Source organism: Amia ocellicauda, chromosome 1, assembly GCF_036373705.1.
Source record: "Amia ocellicauda isolate fAmiCal2 chromosome 1, fAmiCal2.hap1, whole genome shotgun sequence".
Taxonomy (NCBI): Eukaryota; Metazoa; Chordata; class Actinopteri; order Amiiformes; family Amiidae; genus Amia; species Amia ocellicauda.
Genome location: NC_089850.1, coordinates 56529134 through 56548168, shown reverse-complemented (window position 1 = coordinate 56548168; position 19035 = coordinate 56529134). Strand labels below are relative to the sequence as shown.

General features: G+C 42.5%; 1 protein-coding gene across 1 annotated transcript in view; it reads left to right on the top strand.

The window, feature by feature from the left end:
• The window catches only part of grik4 (glutamate receptor, ionotropic, kainate 4), a 342628-nt gene that overhangs the window by 206796 nt on the left and 116797 nt on the right, over positions 1-19035 (top strand). Inside the window, exons 4-5 of the mRNA XM_066710250.1 lie at positions 10039-10203; positions 13760-13857. Coding sequence (XP_066566347.1) covers positions 10039-10203; positions 13760-13857 — 263 coding nt within the window. The remainder of the gene's footprint in view (positions 1-10038; positions 10204-13759; positions 13858-19035) is intronic.

Sequence of the window (19035 nt, the reverse complement as noted above, 5' to 3'; positions counted from 1 at the left end):
GTAACACTTTAAATTAAGTGTCCCTAATTACTGTGCATTTACACTGTAATTATTTGGTAACTACCAGTGTAAGTATGCCTATTTACATTGTATTTACACTGTAATTGTGCATGGTACAATGTTTTTACAGTGCTAGGGTAACACTTTACACTTTACCTAATTACTGTGTATTTACTTTGTAACAACCAGTGTAATTATGTTTATTTACACTGTATTACAGTGTAACAAGTAATTACAGTGTAAATACACAGTAATTCAGGACACTTAATATAGTGTTACCGTAATAATAATAACATTAATACAAATAATATATGATTTATTCATATGAATAATGTTAATAGTATCACTACAACTAACCCATTGGAATTCTTTAAAGCAAAATAATACAGAATAATGAAAAATAATAATACATTTCAAAAATATCCACCTGAGAAACCCAGATCAGACAGTTTAAGAAACTCACACAGCAAGAAGGCAGACACGTCCTCTCGGGGTCCGCGGGGCTCCTCTGCACCTTTATTTTTGTTTATTTTCAACACTGAGAACAAACATGCCTCTCTGCAGGTCACCGGGTAGGTTATCAAAATATACCAGACGGAAGATGGTTTCATTGCCTTTGACCTGCGTGGCACTGCGTGTTCTCAGCATGCACTCTGTCGTCACTTCTGGATGAGGACGCTACCGTCTGTGAACTCAGTCCAGCGCTGACAGACTCCGCTTGTGTGCCGAGCAGGTCGGGGCAGAAAGCAGTGTCGGTAACCCGGTGCAGCAATAAACACTGCCTCCGCTCACGAGTTTTAGTCAAAGGGATTTTTTTTTCTTTTTCACAGTGTTTGTTCTTAACGATGTGCATATAGTGCATTCGAGATTTGCTTAAAACGTCTTTGTCAGTGGTTCAGTTTCAGTCCTCTTTGATTCCTGTGTTTGCTGAATACCGCTGACTAAGACGGCATCTTTCACATTAACCATGTAACTGTGTAAAAACTGATCATTTAAAATGTGATCGTCCCACTTTAAAACGAGGCCTCCATGGATTAATCTCCTGTATAAATACGTACAGTACATAAATATAGCTGCTAAAAGCTCAGGCATGGCATGATTTCAAATGATCCACCAGGCAGAAGCCGGGAAAAGATTGAGCCTCCGGGCCGAATCCTAACAAAGTACACTAATTAAACCCGGGCTGTCAAGTTGCAGAGTAGAGTGCTGGGGTCCCGGACGCCCTCTGGTTGTTTATTCTGGGATGCAGACTCACAACAAAGGACCACAGGAACACCTGTTCTGTACACCTGTTCTGTCCAGGGTTGCATGTCTCTTATGTGTGCTTTACCCGCATCTTCCCAGGGGCCGTGTCCGCAGATTGTGACAAATTAGCTGTTTACCAAGGGGATTTCTTAGTGTTTGAAAACCAGGACTCTGTGGACCAGTGGAAATGAACTAAACATAGTTCCTAACATGTAAATACAATGTTTTTCTTATGTGCATGAGGTAGCAGGGGTGGTGGTGTCAGTTTATAGACTGGAAAGTTGAGAAATGGTTCTTCAGGTGTACCGCTGCTGTCTGAATAGTTTTTTTTTCCACGTGTTTACCTGAGCGATACTCCTGTCTCCTGTCCTGCTGGTGTCCCCCCCACGTGCTCAAGCTGGCCGGGATAGAAACTAAAGAAAAAAAGTGATTTAGAGTCATAATTATGCTTGGTTTTACAGCGCCGTGAGATTGTAAATCAGCTGCAAGGAACCGTGGCACGAGCAGCCGGGAAATGAAGATAAAACTGACATTTCTATCACAGCTGGGGAGACAGCGACTCGGCGCAGTTAAATAGGCAATCCAGAGACAACCGGGTTAGTGTGAGTGTCCAATGCAATAAGCGTGCCAGTCAGAGGGAAAAAGATCTGGCAGGCTCGCGGCAATGCGGCCTAAGTGCCCGATTTCATCACATCCCAGAAGCCCAGAGAGGCTGAGTGTGTGCAGTGCGGGGAGGCTGGGGAGTTTGGGGGGGCACCTCTCCTAATGAAAATCAAGCGTGACAAATGGGAATGTTATTACACTAGGTAGGTGGTTGATGTTTCTCCTGGCCTGCGAGATGGAAACCAGTTGCCAGCAATACGGGGCCAGCTGAGCCACCGCAGCTGCCGGGGATGAGACATAACTAGGGGTGAACTCACCGACTGCACGCTCTTCTGGCTGAATGCAAATGATGTGAACTCGTGAATTCCCACGAACCACCGCATGCCTGGTTAGGAATAAGTCAACAGCAGAAGAACAAGAGCAACAACAAAATCTTGTGGAATCACTCAGTATTTTAATGTGCTGCTCTTACTGCCAAATTCCTGCTTAATTACTCCTTAATTACCTCCATCTTCTACAGTATGACTTCTGTGGGGTGTGTTTTTTTTTTCCTGTATGAGATATCCGTAAAAACTAAGTCATGTTTTAAAGAAGCTTGTTAGAATACGCTGTTTTTTGTTCTGCAGATGTCTAGGAAACGGAGGGTGTCAATTAGAGGAGTCGCTTCTAACTGGAGTGAGGTTGTAAGTGGAGTTCCACAGGGATCAGTACTAGGACCTGTGCTTTTTCTAATCTATATTAATTATCTGGACTCTGGGATAGTTAGCAAACTTGTCAAATGTGCAGATGATGCTAAAATAGGTGGCTCAGCAGATACAATCTCGGCAGCACAGGCTATTCAAAGGGACTTAGATAATATTCAGATGTGGGCCAACACCTGGCAGATGAAATTCAATGTGGACAAGTGCAAGGTATTACATGCAGGTAACAAAAATGTCCACTGTAATTACACTATGAGAGGAATAGAACTAGATGAAGTAACACATGAGAAAGACCTAGGAGTCTATGTGGACTCCTCACTTTCTCCATCCAAACAATGTGGGGAAGCAATAAAAAAGGCAAACACAATGCTAGGGTATATTGTCAAAAGTGTGGAATTGAGAACAAGGGCAGTGATGTTCAGACTGTACAATGCACTAGTTAGAGCTCATCTGGATACTGTGGACAGTTCTGGGCTCCACACTTCAAGAAAGATATCGCTGCTCTAGAGGCAGTTCAGAAGAGAGCAACCAGACTTATTCCAGGTCTGAAGAGAAAGTCCTACTGAGAGACTGAGGAACTGAACCTTTTCACCCTGGAACAGAGGAGACTACGTGGGGACTTGATCCAAGTCTTCAAAATCATGAAAGGCATCGACCACATCAAACCAGAGGAGCTTTTCCAGATCAGCAGGGACACACGCACCCGGGGACACAAATGGAAATTGGGCTTCAAGGCATTCAAGACAGAAAACAGGAGACACTTCTTCACACAGAGAGGCATCACAATCTGAACAAACTCCCCAACGATGTGGCTGAAGAGACAATTTGGGAACATTCAAAAACAGACTGGATAGGATCCTTGGATCTCTTAGTTATTAATGGACACCAAACAAGCACGATGGGGCGAATGGCCTCCTCTCGATTGTAAACTTTCTTATGTTTCTTATGTTTCAGTAGCCTGTGTGGTCCATTTCCAAATGTCAGATGTCAGACTGTGTCCATTATTAGGGCAATGTTGTTTGTTAAACCCTCAAGCTTGAAGTGTTTCTGCGTAGTCTTCCCTGGGCATACAACAGGGCTGAACAGAAATTGTCAGAGTTCGGTGTCATCACAGAGCATCCAGCACCCCGTTTATATCAAGTATTCTTTTGAAGATCATATTTTGACAGAGGTGACTTGCAGTTTGACACTTTGTTTCAGTTCTATTTTTATTCACCGTTTGCTGCGGTTGCCAGGAAGGGAACGCGGCTCGGGTTTGATCTGTTAAAAGGTGTGATCGGCCGGCCACTGAAATGGAATGGAGTGAAACCATCCGTTACGTCCCAGACATTTCTCGCTTCTGGTTCAAATCCAGCTACTGAACACACTGCAGCCCAGCACGCTTACAACAGACCACTATACACACTGTAGCCTGACAGTCTGACACTGAGCTCCTGAACACACAGCCACCCACACACAACACAGTTCCCTCACCGCTAAAGTAATTACCCTCCCACATTTCTTTTGGCATTCGAAAGATCTGCACCCACCAATCAATTCTATGTGATTACCTGCTTTAAAAAACATGCTCTCTTCAGATATTTGGCATTGCACTGACCCTTAAAAACATTCCAGCGCATTTGAAAATGTTTGTTTGTGCTTTTTTTATAATCAATTTAATTACATTTTCCGAGGCTTAATTAAAAAGGAAGTTAATTGCATTAAATTGTTGCTAACTTCGCTCATTGTTGTGCTACATGTCTGATGCGTTTAGTCATACGGTCCCAAAAATAACATTCTTTATTTGACCATTAACTTAATTGTGATGCAAATAAGAATCTGCGTTTGACCTTCATTAGATGTTCTTTTAAAATGTGTGTTTTTACCACCGAGCTCCTCAACTCACAGAAGGCTAAATATTCTGGACACTGAGCTACTGAACACACTTCAGCACAGCACCACAACACTGAGTTACTGAACACACTTCAGCTCAGCGCCACAACACTGAGTTACTGAACATACGTCATCTCAGCACAACACTGGGTTACTGATCACACTTCAGCACAGCACCACAACGCTGAGCCGATGAACACCTTGTATCTCACTGTAGAATCTTTCTTCTGCATATATCCTGTTAGCAGTTTATGGAATGAACTGAAAATATCACGTTCAGAGGAAGATAAAGTCATCATACTAAACTACACCGATCAATACCATCCAGCCCACTAGATGATCACAAGTATTTATGACCAAAGTGTAGCCATGTTTAATAATGATCTTGGCAGGCCGTGCATCAAGGTGTTACGATGATGGTGTTATCTCCTCCTTATAAATGTTTCATGCCTGTCACACTATTAAACCATGCCTACATGTTATGTCATATTTGTGCTTTGTTTTACCTCCTAATGTAACGGTAAACAATAGCACTCAAATCATTAAAAAAGTAATGGTTTTAAACAGAGATGGGCCTTGCTCTATCGCAATGTCTTATCATTATTATTAGTAGTATATAATAGTAATAATAATGTGTTAATTGACCTGTTTGTTTTTGCATGTCATTTAAGAGATGAAGAGATGGCAAAAGCCCTTTTATTGGAAAGCCGCACTTTGGAGACCCTTGTCAGGCCAACAGGCGTAGCAATAGCAAAGTCGCAGACACAATGAACACAGACCAGTGCTCTGTAGTTCACACACAATCAATACAAGTACACAGCAAGGCTGCCCTCAATCTCTCTCGGCGTTCGTGGGAGAGATTTATTCCAGCCAGGCTATGTTTGCGGTCTTGTAAGGGAAATGTTCTCGTGCATGCGGCGGCCCACTGAGATGTCGGCTCCTCAGCTTGCAGCTGCAGCATCATCTTTTGTGTATTATCATTATTATTATTTGTATAATTAGACCATCGCTAATGGATCACTGTCTGCTTCCCATATTATTGTTCTCTATCGCCCACAAAGTGGAGGTCAACCACCTGTCCCCTCCTCACTCTCCCAGCACAGTTTTACTTTAATCTCCCGGCATGCAGCTCCCAGGCAATGCATTAGGCAAACACAACTGTGTCTTCATAATTACCCCATGGGCGACCCGGAGCAAGGAACGCAAAAATGGGAGCAGCACCCTCATGTGCAGAAAGCTTTTGTCTTAATTGAAGTGCGCAGAAGGCGAAACGCAGCGTGAGACGAGACCGAGGGAGGGGAGACGCAGCCCAGGGTCACAGTGTATTAAACTGATTGTTTGTTGAATCTTAATTTCGGGTGTTTTTCCTTCCTGCAGAGGGTGGTAGAATTCAAGTGTTAGGTTGAGGTTGTTGGGTACAAAGTCCACCAATAAGAGGAGCTTTTGCAAATTGGGCAGTATACATTGTGGGAAGGAGCCTTTTCCACTGTATTTAAACACAAGCTTAATGGTGTTTTACACTGAAGTTCAGGATTGTCAGATAAAACACACAATATTAATCTGCGTGGGAAGAAGGGCTTGACTTTATGGATGCTTCTACTTGAGAACACCTTGACTTATCATGATCTGGATGATGTCAGTGAGCCGTCTGGCTTCATCCCCTGTGTTGCCATGAGAACGGAAGGCCACAGCTGTGTCCGAGGTGGCAGAGGGGCTGGCGATGAACAATGGTCTGTTCCTAATAATACGACAGAGTGAGGATGGGATGGGAAAGGAGGTTCATGTACTGTACCAAATCCTGTTTCCATGGTATCATATTTAACCCTTTGCATTCCATTTATTTTGCAGCTGTCAGGCTGCTCAGGTCCAATTTAATTTTGTGAAGACAATAACATTTCAGACCATGCGTTGTTCACGTTGAAATAACTTCACTTTTTTTGCAAAAAACAATGCAGTATTATTCCAAAGGACAGCCTCAAATTTGAAAATAGTGCAAACATTTTGACTATTATTGCAGGCGCAAATGAATAAAAGAAGTGCAAAAAGGTTTTCTGGCAATAAATTAACTTTAGAACTTTAGCTACAAAACTTTTTACAGCACTTCACTTACCTCTAACAAAAATAAATACATTTTTAATAAAAAAGTTTTACATCAATGTTTTACATCAACTATTTACATGTGGCGAGGTTTGAAAACAAAAAGAAAGAGAAATATGTAAAATGCACAAAAATATGCAATAACAAACAATCACCTGAAAGCATAATGTGCAATTGTGTTGCAATGCTCAATGGTTTATCTGTGTTTTTACCGTGTATGATACTTCTTGAAGCATTGATCTGGGTGAAAGACAGGCTTTCTGCTGCAGGTTTTGCGGCCGTGTTTAGCCTGCAGTGAGTGCCGCATCTCTCTCAATATCACTTCCTGACTCCAGACTCTCGCTGGGGGGGGCTTAGCCCATAAGTTGAGTGTTTTCCAACTTATCGCGATGTTTCAAATGCTGCTGAGGGCTGTGCTTGGCTTATTCTGGAAGAGAATCGGTGGAAGAATCGGCTTTTTCAATGCAAAAGATGCGTTTAAAGAGACGTCGGATCCAGTAGGACATAGGACCGCAAAGGGTTAAGAATATATGTGCCATGATCATATATATAAAGCATGTCTGTTTGGCTCTGGGGTTAACTGAAAAATAAATCCAGGAAGTCTTGGATAATCCGTCACTTGCTCTAAGTGGGAAGTGGGATCCAAGAGCTCAGACTTTTGGCGTGTGCTTAATGAGTGTATTTAGTCCCTTGTCTTGAAGCCTATGGTCGGGATTACAGAAGAGGGACCTGTTTTCCTGTTTTTGCCCTTAAATACACACGGCTGGAGGTTGTGTGTCGACATCATCACATTAAGTTAACATTTCTGATTATTGAATTCCGGGGTAATGCTTTACAATAGGTCTCCCTAGTTACAGTGTATTAGCTTAGTAGGTACTCAGTAACTACATCTGAGTTACTCATAAGAACAGTGTAATTATGCATTTGTTAACATGTACTTAATGTGTAAAAATGTTTAACAGTATAAATAAGTACATATTTGTCTGGTAAGGATGCCTTTGGAGCTTTACCAGGGCATCATAGGTGTAGGTTTGGCAGGGATGGGAGGCGACATGTTGAGTGAACCTTAAATTGTCCCCCTGAGCTTTGTATGCCCAGCTCCATAGGTTTAGGGGACACATCCCCCCAATATTGACAGCATCCCCCAAATATTTACATCGCCCACCCCCAATTTTGACAGCATCCGCCACAATGTTGACAGTGTCCCCCTCAATATTGACAGTGTCCCCCTCAATATTGACAGCACCCCCCCCAATATTGACAGCGTCCCTCAAATATTGACATTGCCCCCCCAATTTTGACAGCGTCCCCCTCAATATTGACAGCACCCCCCCAATATTGACATCGTCCCCCCAAGTATTTCTAGGTATATAATATATATTTTTAACCAGCATTGCATTGCCATCTGTTAGTGTGCAGCTGCATAATGAATGGTAAACTTTGGGAAAGGTTTTAGCGCAGGTTAATATATGACTGCTTGTTACTCTAACTGATGGACTGCGACTTGACCTGATTTTGGGTTTTACAAACTAAGGAGAGACACAAAAGCTCTCCCCTGAATATAATACAAACGGCACACCAGCCAGCTCTGGAAATATTCTGTTCACACCCCTCCTCACACATCTGCTGTGACTGGTATATGTGACATATTGTGATGTCTTGCTGCCGGTGTTGAGATGCATTCTCTTGATGAATGTTTGATGTGGGGAAAACGATCGCCCCAGTCCCACGCGTCGCCATTATACAATCTTCCCCCAGAAACTGTGTGCCCGGCGTCTCACATCCCTCGCTTCAGAATTCACACGTTCGCCCTAACTGTCTGCTCAGATAGACGGCTGCATTCATTCTGGGCTAACGAGGAAAGGTGATTCTTTTCCTGCCCACTTCTAATCTATCTGTCATTTTCATTCAGTGCTGATGCATTTCAATGCGGCGCACAATTCATAAAATATCAAAGACAAGAAGGTGTTTCTTCATATATATATGTTCTCCATCCAGTTCTTTTGAGAGGTAGCTATGAATAAATCCTTTTGTTAAATGTGTATATGTGTGTTCGTTTTTGTTTTTAATGTATTACATGACAGTGGCTGTGTGACTTAAGGAGGCGGACCTGTATCACAATGTCAACACTAATCTATGGTTTCCAAGCCCTGTGCTGTTTTGTTAATCATGAAATGCTCAGTGCACTTGGCCTAGACTAGGCACAGAATCCATCGCTTTTCCTTTTCTGTGCTTTCACTGCCACAAATGACAGATTGAGCAGGCAAAATGAAATTACCTTTGCTTTCTCAGAGATTGTAAACCAATTGGCTTCAGTCATCTCCCAGACCCACAACCTTAAACAAATAATATTCACCCTTCATTCCCACTTATTTAATTTCCAATACACTCCCATGGCATTTTTTTTTCATGTGAAAGATTGTGTTCTAATAACTTTGCTGGAGACGAGGAGCAACCAGAACATAATAATAAAAAAATAAAATCAAAACAGTGCTACACTCCCTCGGTACATTTTGGCCAGACATTCGGACTTCATCAAAGACAAGCAATTGAGGTAAATTTAAAAGCATAATTTCCTGCACCTGTTGCTTGTAACAAATGAACACACTCAATCAGTAAACTGAATATAACCACATACAATATGCATTATATCTCACTAGCACAATATACATTCAAACCAGCTTAACCTAAACAGTTCATTACAATTAATTTAATCTATAGAAATTGCTCAGAATGACGTTTTAAAATTGTCAAGGATTCATTTATTTTATGACATCTCTTTCATTTGTCACAAATTTCAGTTATTCCCTGAACAATTCTCAAATCAAACTTCTGATATCTTTTCCAAGCAAAGATGTTAGTGTGATAGATGATAAAGTGTCCAAATAATGGATCCAATGCATTCACCAAGAATGACAATGTAATGAGACTTGTTACAGTTCCTATGTTCAGAGGAAATCAGAAAACATCAGAAAGGAAATAATGTTTCACACAATAGGAAACAAGTACATTCAATTCTAAAAATGTAGAGGAACACACTAAATAAATAGTTCCTCTTCTAAATGTATACCCTTAGAGATTAGGATATCTAAATAATGGATATGTAGTTTAATGCAGCTAACCTCAGCTCCAGTCCGGGAGATCTTCATTCAGACAGAAAAGTCACTGTGGATGTTTAAAAGTGTTCTTCAGATGCTGGCACACTTCTGGTTTGTATTCAGCCCCAGCTCTTTATGAGTTACTTATCTGAAGTAGTTTATCCAATTTCCTGCTACAGGCCTAATGCAGGTGATGGTTTCCAGAGAGCTAGAGTACCTTCTGGGCCGTGGTCCTGACTGGCACTGAAGAGCACTGATCAAGGAGGTCTCTGAAGCGATTTATAGAGCCGTAGGTCTTCGGGGAACTGCTGGGGTGGCTCGGGTCGGTGTCGGTGCTCCTCCAGGGGAAGCTGGGGTGGTCTCTGTCGCCTCTGGCACCCACGTGTTGCTCTGATGGTGCCTCTCTGTCGTCCTCTCCCCAGCGGCGATCCTGGATGACCCGATGGAGTGCAGCCGAGGCGAGCGGCTGGCCATCACGCTGGCGAAGGAGAGGATCAACCGGGCCACAAACCGCTCCCAGACCGCCAAGCTGGAAGTGGACATCTTCGAGCTGCTGAGGGACAGCGAGTACGAGACCGGAGAGACCAGTGAGTGGGGGGGCTTGGGGGACATATCGTAGCGCCGCACCACAAATCTAAAGTCTTGTTGGCTGTTTTTTCTGTAAATCTCTAACTGACCTTGCACTTCTTGAGTGCTGAGTATGATTCTTTTTTTTTTTTTTGTCTAAATAAATTAAACAAGAATCTAAAATGTCACTGTTCAATAGAATAACCTGTGCTTCCCAAACAAGTTGTTGGACCCTTGACCTTCGATGCTTCGACTCTCGACGATTTCAATAGAAACTGGGGGACTCAGTAGCATATTGCCGTACTGGAAATATGACAGCCACAGCACATGCCTGCTTTAAGTGCAGTCACCAACAGATTACTTTCTTCGCCTCATGTCTGTGCAGCCTTTCAGAGAGCTGCGTGTCTTGTGTGTAAATGCACAAGTGTGTGAGTCTCAAGTCATAGATTCCCTGGCAAACAAATCTAACAAACAAACAAATGCAAATAAAGAATTGGCAGCCCTCATTAGACTTCTTAGCAAGTCATTTTCCTAATATCTAGTTGACAAATTAATAACAATGAGACATCCACCCTGCTGCTGCCACAGCCAAGCACTGCAGACTGAACAGAGGGACTTCACTCAGGCAATCTGTGTAGGCAACAAGAAGGAAACTGCTGTCACCGTCCCCTGAGCCATATGCTGTGCAGCAGCTTGCTGTAGTGTCCCAGCTGGACCCTGTAGTAGGGGTTTATAACCAAAAAAAAGTACTTGTTTCATTAGAGGAGGGGAAAAGAAAGTGCTGAGGCAAAACCCGTGTCTTAAACAAGCAGAGTGAGACCACGATAACAGGAGTAGGAGGAGGACGATGTCTCGTGTAGAGCAGTCAAGGCGGCAGCGGCAGCGGAGACGGTCCCCGGTTTCATCAGACTAAGTTCAGTAGATATCTTCTCGCTTGGCTTGCATGGTGGTCGTTTGCTCTGCAGAGGAAATTATAACACTTTCAAGAACCTGATGAATGTTATATTTCCTCTCACTCACTCTCTCTCTCTCTCTCTCTCTCTCTCTCTCTCTATCTCTCTCTCTCTCTGGTTTGCAGCACCTCTGGTTAATGTTGTGTTGTAATGCTTTTGAACAGCCACAAACTGCATTAGAAATGGCCGCCCAGCACCTAGATTCTAGCAGGACATGCTATCGGTGTGGATGGACCAGCAAGGCCACCATATTGGGTCATTCATTCTGTGCCTCTTTTTGTGATCAGCATTAACTGGCCTGTCAGATGCTTTTAAGGAGTGAGAGGAGAAAAATAAATTAATGAAATATGTAATTGAGCTCCTCTGCAATCTTGGTGTAGAACAGTCTCCTTGAGTCAAATGATCTGAGCAAACGAAAACTTTTCTTATCCTTCGTAAAGGGGATTTATTTTTCCTAGGAATTGTTTTTGATTTATTTATCTGCTTTTCAGGGCTGCATTAAGCTATGTGTTGTGACATGATACACAACAGCAAGACCTAATTGCAGTTGGATTTAATGGGCTGTACAATCTAAAAAGAAAACGCAGGGAATTCCAGCTACTTTTTATCATCCGGTTCTTCAGGATTATAGAGTTGAAAGCAGTGCATATATGCGGCATTACTTATCACATGTCATTCGTGTTTCACTAAATAATGTTTTTATTAGCTGGAGCCAGCCTCGAGGAATTATTGCTGTACAGTGCCGACTATATTTCCGTACACAACGTTTTGCTGGGTTTCGTTTCACTTTGTCATGGTGTCAGAGTTCAGACTTATTAACAAGATGTCTGTGGGAACAATGAAAGGCTCTCAGATGAAAAGTGGGGAGAGGGCGTTGTAAATAAGTCATCGCCTTTCCAGAAGAGCTCGGCCCATTTTCTTGCCAAGCTCTTGACAGTGAATACATCCTGTGCTGAGAGTCTTTTGCTGTGTTTTCTATAAATCTACTGACCTTGAACTTGATGACAATTCAGGGCTTTTATGATTATGATGTTTTTTGTCTAAATAAATTCAACAAGAACGTAATATATCACATTTCAATAGAATAATCCATGCTTCCCAAGCAAGTTATCGGAGTCTATTTTCAGTCCAGTCAGCATGAGCCACTGAAATGATCAGAGGAATCTTTGTAGTCGAAACTTACGCAGTTTACTGCATCCTTGAACTCAGTCAACTCCCAACAATGTAATACCAAAAAAGACAATGTCTCCATTCAGCCTACTGTTGCTTTATTCAGATCTGTCAGATTTGATTTGCTAATGCGCTGAAGTTGGGAATACTCTTTTTTTTTTTAATTCCCCCACTTCGACCCGCGAGAGCCTGAGTTTGTGGAGAGAGCAGCACAGGTGAATAGGGGATTATTTATTAATCATTTGATTCACTGCACCTTTAATTTCCCCTCTTCCTCAGAGCGCCATGCTAGTCTCAGTCCGCTGGCTTCGGAATCGCTCGGATATTGTGTTATTTCTTTATTTTATTTCTCCTTCCCGTTTTATCACTGCGTACGGGCGCCACGCTTCTTTCGCTAAACGCCGGCCATCGAGACTTTATTAAAATGCAGGGATTATTGCCTCACCCAAAATTACTTTTTGTTCCTCGGCAAGGGAGATTAAAACGAATGCAAGAGCGGGGAGGTGCGAAGCGAGTAGTAGAGCATCTTCCAGAAACCACGCTCTGCCTTCGCCAATCACCCGTAAATCTCCACTGAGATTAATAATTTAGTAGCATGAGGGGGAGATTACACCTGTTTTGCTTTCTTCCCGCAGCGACACTTTAAAGTGTCATGCGGTTGTAAAACTCTGTCAGGGAGCAGTGAGGTTTCCAGGAGCTCCTGTGGCTGCTGAGGAACCCAAATAGCCATTTCTGTCAGCTGCACTATTTAAAAGAATAGCTATCGACTCTCATCAAGCCTAACGTCGGATATTCCTTTTATGACGAAGGTAAAACACTCATTGGGAACGGGCTTTTGCCAAGAGAACTTAATTGCGTGAAACAGTTTGCCAAGTCATATAACTGAATCCAACACCGCACTCTCACTTTCATTATGGGTCTTGAGTGATCTGTAACAGCCCTGCTCCTTCTCTGTACTCATCCTTTTGCATTTGTAGCAAATTTGTGTGAGGTCTGCTTTGTAAGAAGGGCATTAATATTAGTCATGAGACAGGACTGGGGATTCTACTTGCAAACCGATGCACGGCCAGGTGGGAAACCTGTTAAGCCTGCAGGGTTTGTGATCCTAATCCGTGTCCTCTCTGGTTTCGGGCTCGGAGGGGTCCGCGTTGTAATGACCGCAGGCTTGTTTTGCCAGATACGAATCGCTGTGGTCTGCATCGAGGTCGTCCTGCCTCCACGTGCCTCATAACGTCCGCTAAAGGTTTTAAGTGGTGACACCTTTTTGACTTTCCTCCGTGTGTCTCGTTGGTGTCAGACACAATTGTTACAAAGCGGAGCCATACCAGCAGTGTGATGAATACCACAGTTTCTGTCTGCTTTTAAAGCTTGGGTTCAGGGTCATGTGAAGGAGGGAGAAGCTAAACCACAATGCTGCGGCAGTTGACTTATCCTTCCCTCTTTCTCCTCACAGTGTGCCAGATCTTATCCAAGGGGGTTGTGGCGGTCCTGGGCCCCTCTGCCAGTCCAGCCTCCAACTCCATCATCAGCAATATCTGCGGCGAGAAGGAGGTGAGTTCTGTTGAGCGATTCCTACTGTTACAAACGAGGATGAAATCTCGATCGCAGCCGTTCCGCAACAACATCACATCGAAGGCACTTGTCACAGTGACTGAAAGTGTCCCTTCCTCTATATGTGCCAGGGTTGAAAATAATGTTATTGTGCTCCTACCATTATCTTGAAAGCAATATGTCTCGCTAATGCGCCCATTCTGCAAAATGGTCATGTCAATAGCCCATTCCACCAGCGCACAAGAGTGTGTAGTTGATGAGGTGTGAAGCACACTAATTACCAGTGTCTGGTGTTTAAAAAAACAATAAACATCGTCTAATTAGAAAACCTAAAAATCGGAAACTTGTGAGGGAAGAGGATGGGTCATTTTAATTTAGAAAATCATCTTCCAGCTTCCTCCAAAAAGAAAAATAATCAGAGGGCGCCCTTTATCTTTTTAGATGTGAAAAGGACTGTGAGATGTTAAACAAAAGCACATTGACTGTCAGTTAAACAGAACTGATGGTCAAGAATGGAGCATCCAATATGGTTCCAATTGTGGCAGTCCATTATAAAGGCATTACACCCAGATGTCTTGTCTTTTACTAATTGGCTATGGAGATGTTCTCGTATCACCGTACTTCTGTCTCAATACTCTTACATCTTCCTTCGAAAACACAAACATAAAACGTTTGAATGTATTTTTAATGCTGCACTTGCTTGTGGAATAATTAGTCCTGTTTCCTGCAGAGCCGATATAGTGGCGCTTCATTAAAAAATAAAATGTTTATGCTCAGACAGCTCCTGGCTGGGATTGCATTGACTTCACAAGACAAAACGGCACTGACAAGATGCACAAATGCGCCGGCTGCATTCGGAGCAACAGCACGGGAGTCATTTCAAACGCGATCGTTGTGAATCAGGCCAATATATCACTTAAAAAGTCACCGTGCGGTACCATACAAATCATGTCAATGACTCCTTGTTCATATTTTCAAATGAGATTTAAAAAAGCTTTGCTCGGGGCTAGTGTTGTTTTGATGTTCAAAAACATACGTTGGGGAAACACAGTGTGCGTTTTATCCCAAATGCCTCATTTGCAGATGCAGTCAAAATGATTAATCTCCCCAAAGAGTACAGTATAACTATTGATATAAAAGCGGTTTTGTTGAGGTAGTGCTCCGTTTAAAGGAAGGCGGTGTGCTTGTTTTACTAGTCTGACTTTGGAGAAGGACGAAGAGAACAAAGCAAAATCACACAGAGATTTGACAGGGCGGAATAAATACAGCAACACAATTCAAGACCTTGGAATTCCAGCAAAGAAAGGGTCTAAATACACTGATGGGAAGCGTACATTTTCAGCCGTTATCCCAGACTTCTTGTAATGTTTAAACCTGAAAGATTGCCAAAGAAATATCCCTACTTCCAAATGCAGCTACAGTTTCTTCTGCGAGAGAAATACACAACAGTGAGTTGAAATTAATATGTTTGCCATCCTTTGAACCCGAATCAAACGGAATGATAGAAGGCAAGTAATCAAATCCGAATGCTAATCTGTTTCGGTCACTTCTGTACGCCTCTGTTGCCTGTGTAGATATTGTAATTTGCGGGATTACTCTAATTGCTCAAGCTTGAGAGGCCGTAAATGAAACGTGTACGACTGGGAGATGCAGATAATCAGTTGTGAAAGGAGGCTAATTTTGCCAGTAAGAAATAAACAAGTTAATGGTATAATGCGCTTCTTTCTCATGTTACCGTTTTGATTTCAGAGCAGTGTTTGAATTTCCCATCAGGTGTTAAGTCATTCCTGCGTTGTAACAAATGCTCCTGTTCAGATATATTACCAAAATGACCGTGTTACACCGAGCAATCAGCCCCCTGCCCGCTCTCCTCTCAATGCGTGTCACTCATCATAGCAGGTGGATAACTCGGGTCTGACTGGAGGTGTATTGGAATTCCTCATGCAGTCATTGAGATTCCTTTCACCGACCCAAAGAGTAAATCCCCGCGAGGAGCGAAGTCAAGCCAGTGATGGTCCTGCATCTGCGAGAAGGTCTTTAACCGCGATATCCTCAGTGGCGGTGTTCTGGTGAGTGTAGGAAATCCTTACAAATACCGTCACACGCTGCTTATTGGGGAAATCCGTAATTCAATGTGATGGCCTTCAGCAAGTGTCATTCGTAACGTGATAAACAAAGTTAGATGGAGACCCCTCGTCCACAGCAAGCAGGGGACCCTGAATTCTGACCGTAGGGGAGGGACCACCTAGTTCTACAACGTCTTTGTATACTCTATAAGGACTTGTTCAAAACAGAGATGTACTGATCTCCCCAACAGCAGCAGCAGTATCTCAGCAGGGTTGTGGCCGATAGGATCTTCTCCCTCTTCTTTCGGTACATTTCCACATCCTCAATTCATTTCGGTTAGGAGTTACGTCCTTTGACCTTCCCCCTTTCCCCCCCACCTGTTCCCAGAAGGCAACTGATACCTTTTGTTCTGAGTTGCAAATGGATATGCACAGTGCTGACTGCAAAATAACTGCAGGTTTAAATCTTGAAGTTTAAAAGCAGCAGAATGCACCCAAGGATGCTTCTCTCCAGAAACATTACTGCTAAGACTAGTACTACTCTTACAAATAATAATAAAACATGAAGAATGGTAATGGCAATCTAACAGACTGCTCTGTCTTTAATTGGTAAACATCTGATTTCCCTTTGTGTGAATGAATGAACTTAATTGACATCAGGGACTGCTATAGTAGTCACTTTACTTCTATAGCGCAAAGCAATCAATCATTAATTCTATAGATTCCTGAAGGAAATTAGAGAGTAATTTGCGAAATAAAAATAGCACAGCACCAACATAGAAACTAAAACGAATATAAAGACAACGGATCTCCGGCAGAATGGCAGATCAGAGCCTCCAGCATTTTATCCCGGTACATGACAGACAAGGGCTGAGATATTGCTGTTTGCATACGTCAGGCGAAAGATGCCCTTCAGGAAAAATTGATCTCTGCTTGTTATTGTTTACACAGATTATTAACACCTCCTCAGAGATGAGTGGGATTGAAAATTAGTAACTTGATTGGAAACAAATGTCTACCGCCGAACAAGTGCTCAGTCCCGTAGTGGAATCAGCAATCTTCTTTCTTTAAATATTCTTCTAATTAAGAAGCTCTGTCGTCTCAGGCACAATACATTGCAGCTCAGGGGATGTAGAATACCCTCCTTCAAGATCCTTCGCAATTGCCAGAACTACTGTTATTAATATTTATCATGCAAACTCAAACCTGTGAAGTACTGGATTGTGATTCCAAACATGCAAGTTATTTATTTATACTATCTGTCCATCTGTCTATGTGTCTGTCTGTTTGTCTGTCAGTATATACAGCATATAGGGACAGATATTTAAGTGATGCGCTGATGGGTTTTAAATTAGAAACACGTTTTATCTTCCCAGAGAAATTTGCTGCTCTGTGCTCTTGTGCTGTACAACTGAAGTAGGTGTTTTGGCCAATATCCCCCAGTAACAAAACATTTTCTAGTTCTTTTCTTCCTTTGTGTACACCAGAAATGTGAAATAATTGTACAGTTAAGTTTGTCTTTGCTTCACAAAGCAGTTCACCCCCTTCTATATTGACCAATCTTTGCTCACAAGTAAACTCTTCACCTGTAAGACACTTTTAACACAACAGAACATTTGCATCTCATAGTAAACAACAGACTAATGCTGAACACGAATTGTCTGCCTGTCCCGCTCGCTCTGTCTGCCTGTGTCATGCTGTTCTAATGTCGTTTTAATGTGATTTTCTGGAGTTGAGTGTGTTGTGGTGTGTGCGGCTGGAACAGTTTCTCCTGGTCATAATGAACTCTTCCCCAAACTTCGCTCGTGATTGTTTTCTTCTGCGGCCGTTCATTAGGACTGAATATTCACTGCAGCAAAAGAATAGTAGTTTTTTTGCTCCTCATAATATCCTGCAGGTTCAGCAACAATCCTGATCATTAATAGTAACAGGGGTTTTCTTTAATTACAGCTCATTACAGCTGTACGCTTATTCACAGGGCTTGGCAGTGACCTCTGGAACTAGTTCTGTATTTTATTTCTCTATTAAACAGAGGGTTTACCCTGCTTTGATGCAGAATGCAACCTAGGAGATTTAAAATCTCATTATGTTTTGGGATACCATATGGCTTCAAGTGTACATAAACCCTCTGGGTTACTCCAGGATTTATGACTTGTTTAAAAAGCTTACAGGTAGAATTTATTACACTTGTCTCAGCTCTTCAGCAGATGTAGAACTTTATTTAAATGACAAGACATTATAGAATATTAATCGTGACACAAAATCATTCGATTAATGTATTTTTTTAATGGGCCTGATATAAATGTGTCATCTGGTTGCAAATAAATATGAGATCTGACCTTCACAGGCACAACACAGTATCCTTTTTTTGGCGCCAATGGGTTTCCCTGGTCAGCCATGAAAGTATTTCCGATTGGCTTATTTAAAAGCCAGGCATTGCACCTCTTAAATCAATCAACACAAACACAAGCAACACAACCAGTAAACTGTAAATATGAATCATTCAAATAAAACTCCAGGATTGTTTTTGACCCTGAGCGGGCCGCCCGTTTATTATGTGAGCACCTCAGCCTCACACTATATCACACCTCCGGAGCACCGAGCCCCATAAAGACCACGCCGCAGCGGTCATCACTGCAGCCCGACGCCACTGCCATAATGACAGCTTTCCGAATGGCTTACCTTGACATCGCTCTGACTACAGTCCGCAAACCGCGGCAGAGCCTAGCTGCGGCACGGTGACAGTTGTTTTCAGTGGATTGGACTTTCAGAGAGGCCAGTGACATTAGACACAGAGCTGCACAGTGGTTTGGAGAATGTATACATCTTGTGATTGTCATCTCTACTCTGCAGGTTAATAGTCATCGGTCTCCTATTCTAGGAACACTCACAATATTGAATGAATTCCTGTTATGTGGTTTCATTTAATGTCACTGCTTGAATTCTTTGAAAATGCGTCATGTTCTCAGTAACTACGATATGCATTCTTTTGCCCCTATATTAATCCCAATACTTCTCCTAATGAGGTCTATGAGTTCACTCTCTGAACTGACTGATCCTGACCTGCCATGCCTGTCTCTGTAAACATAAGAACATAAGAAAATGTTCAAAC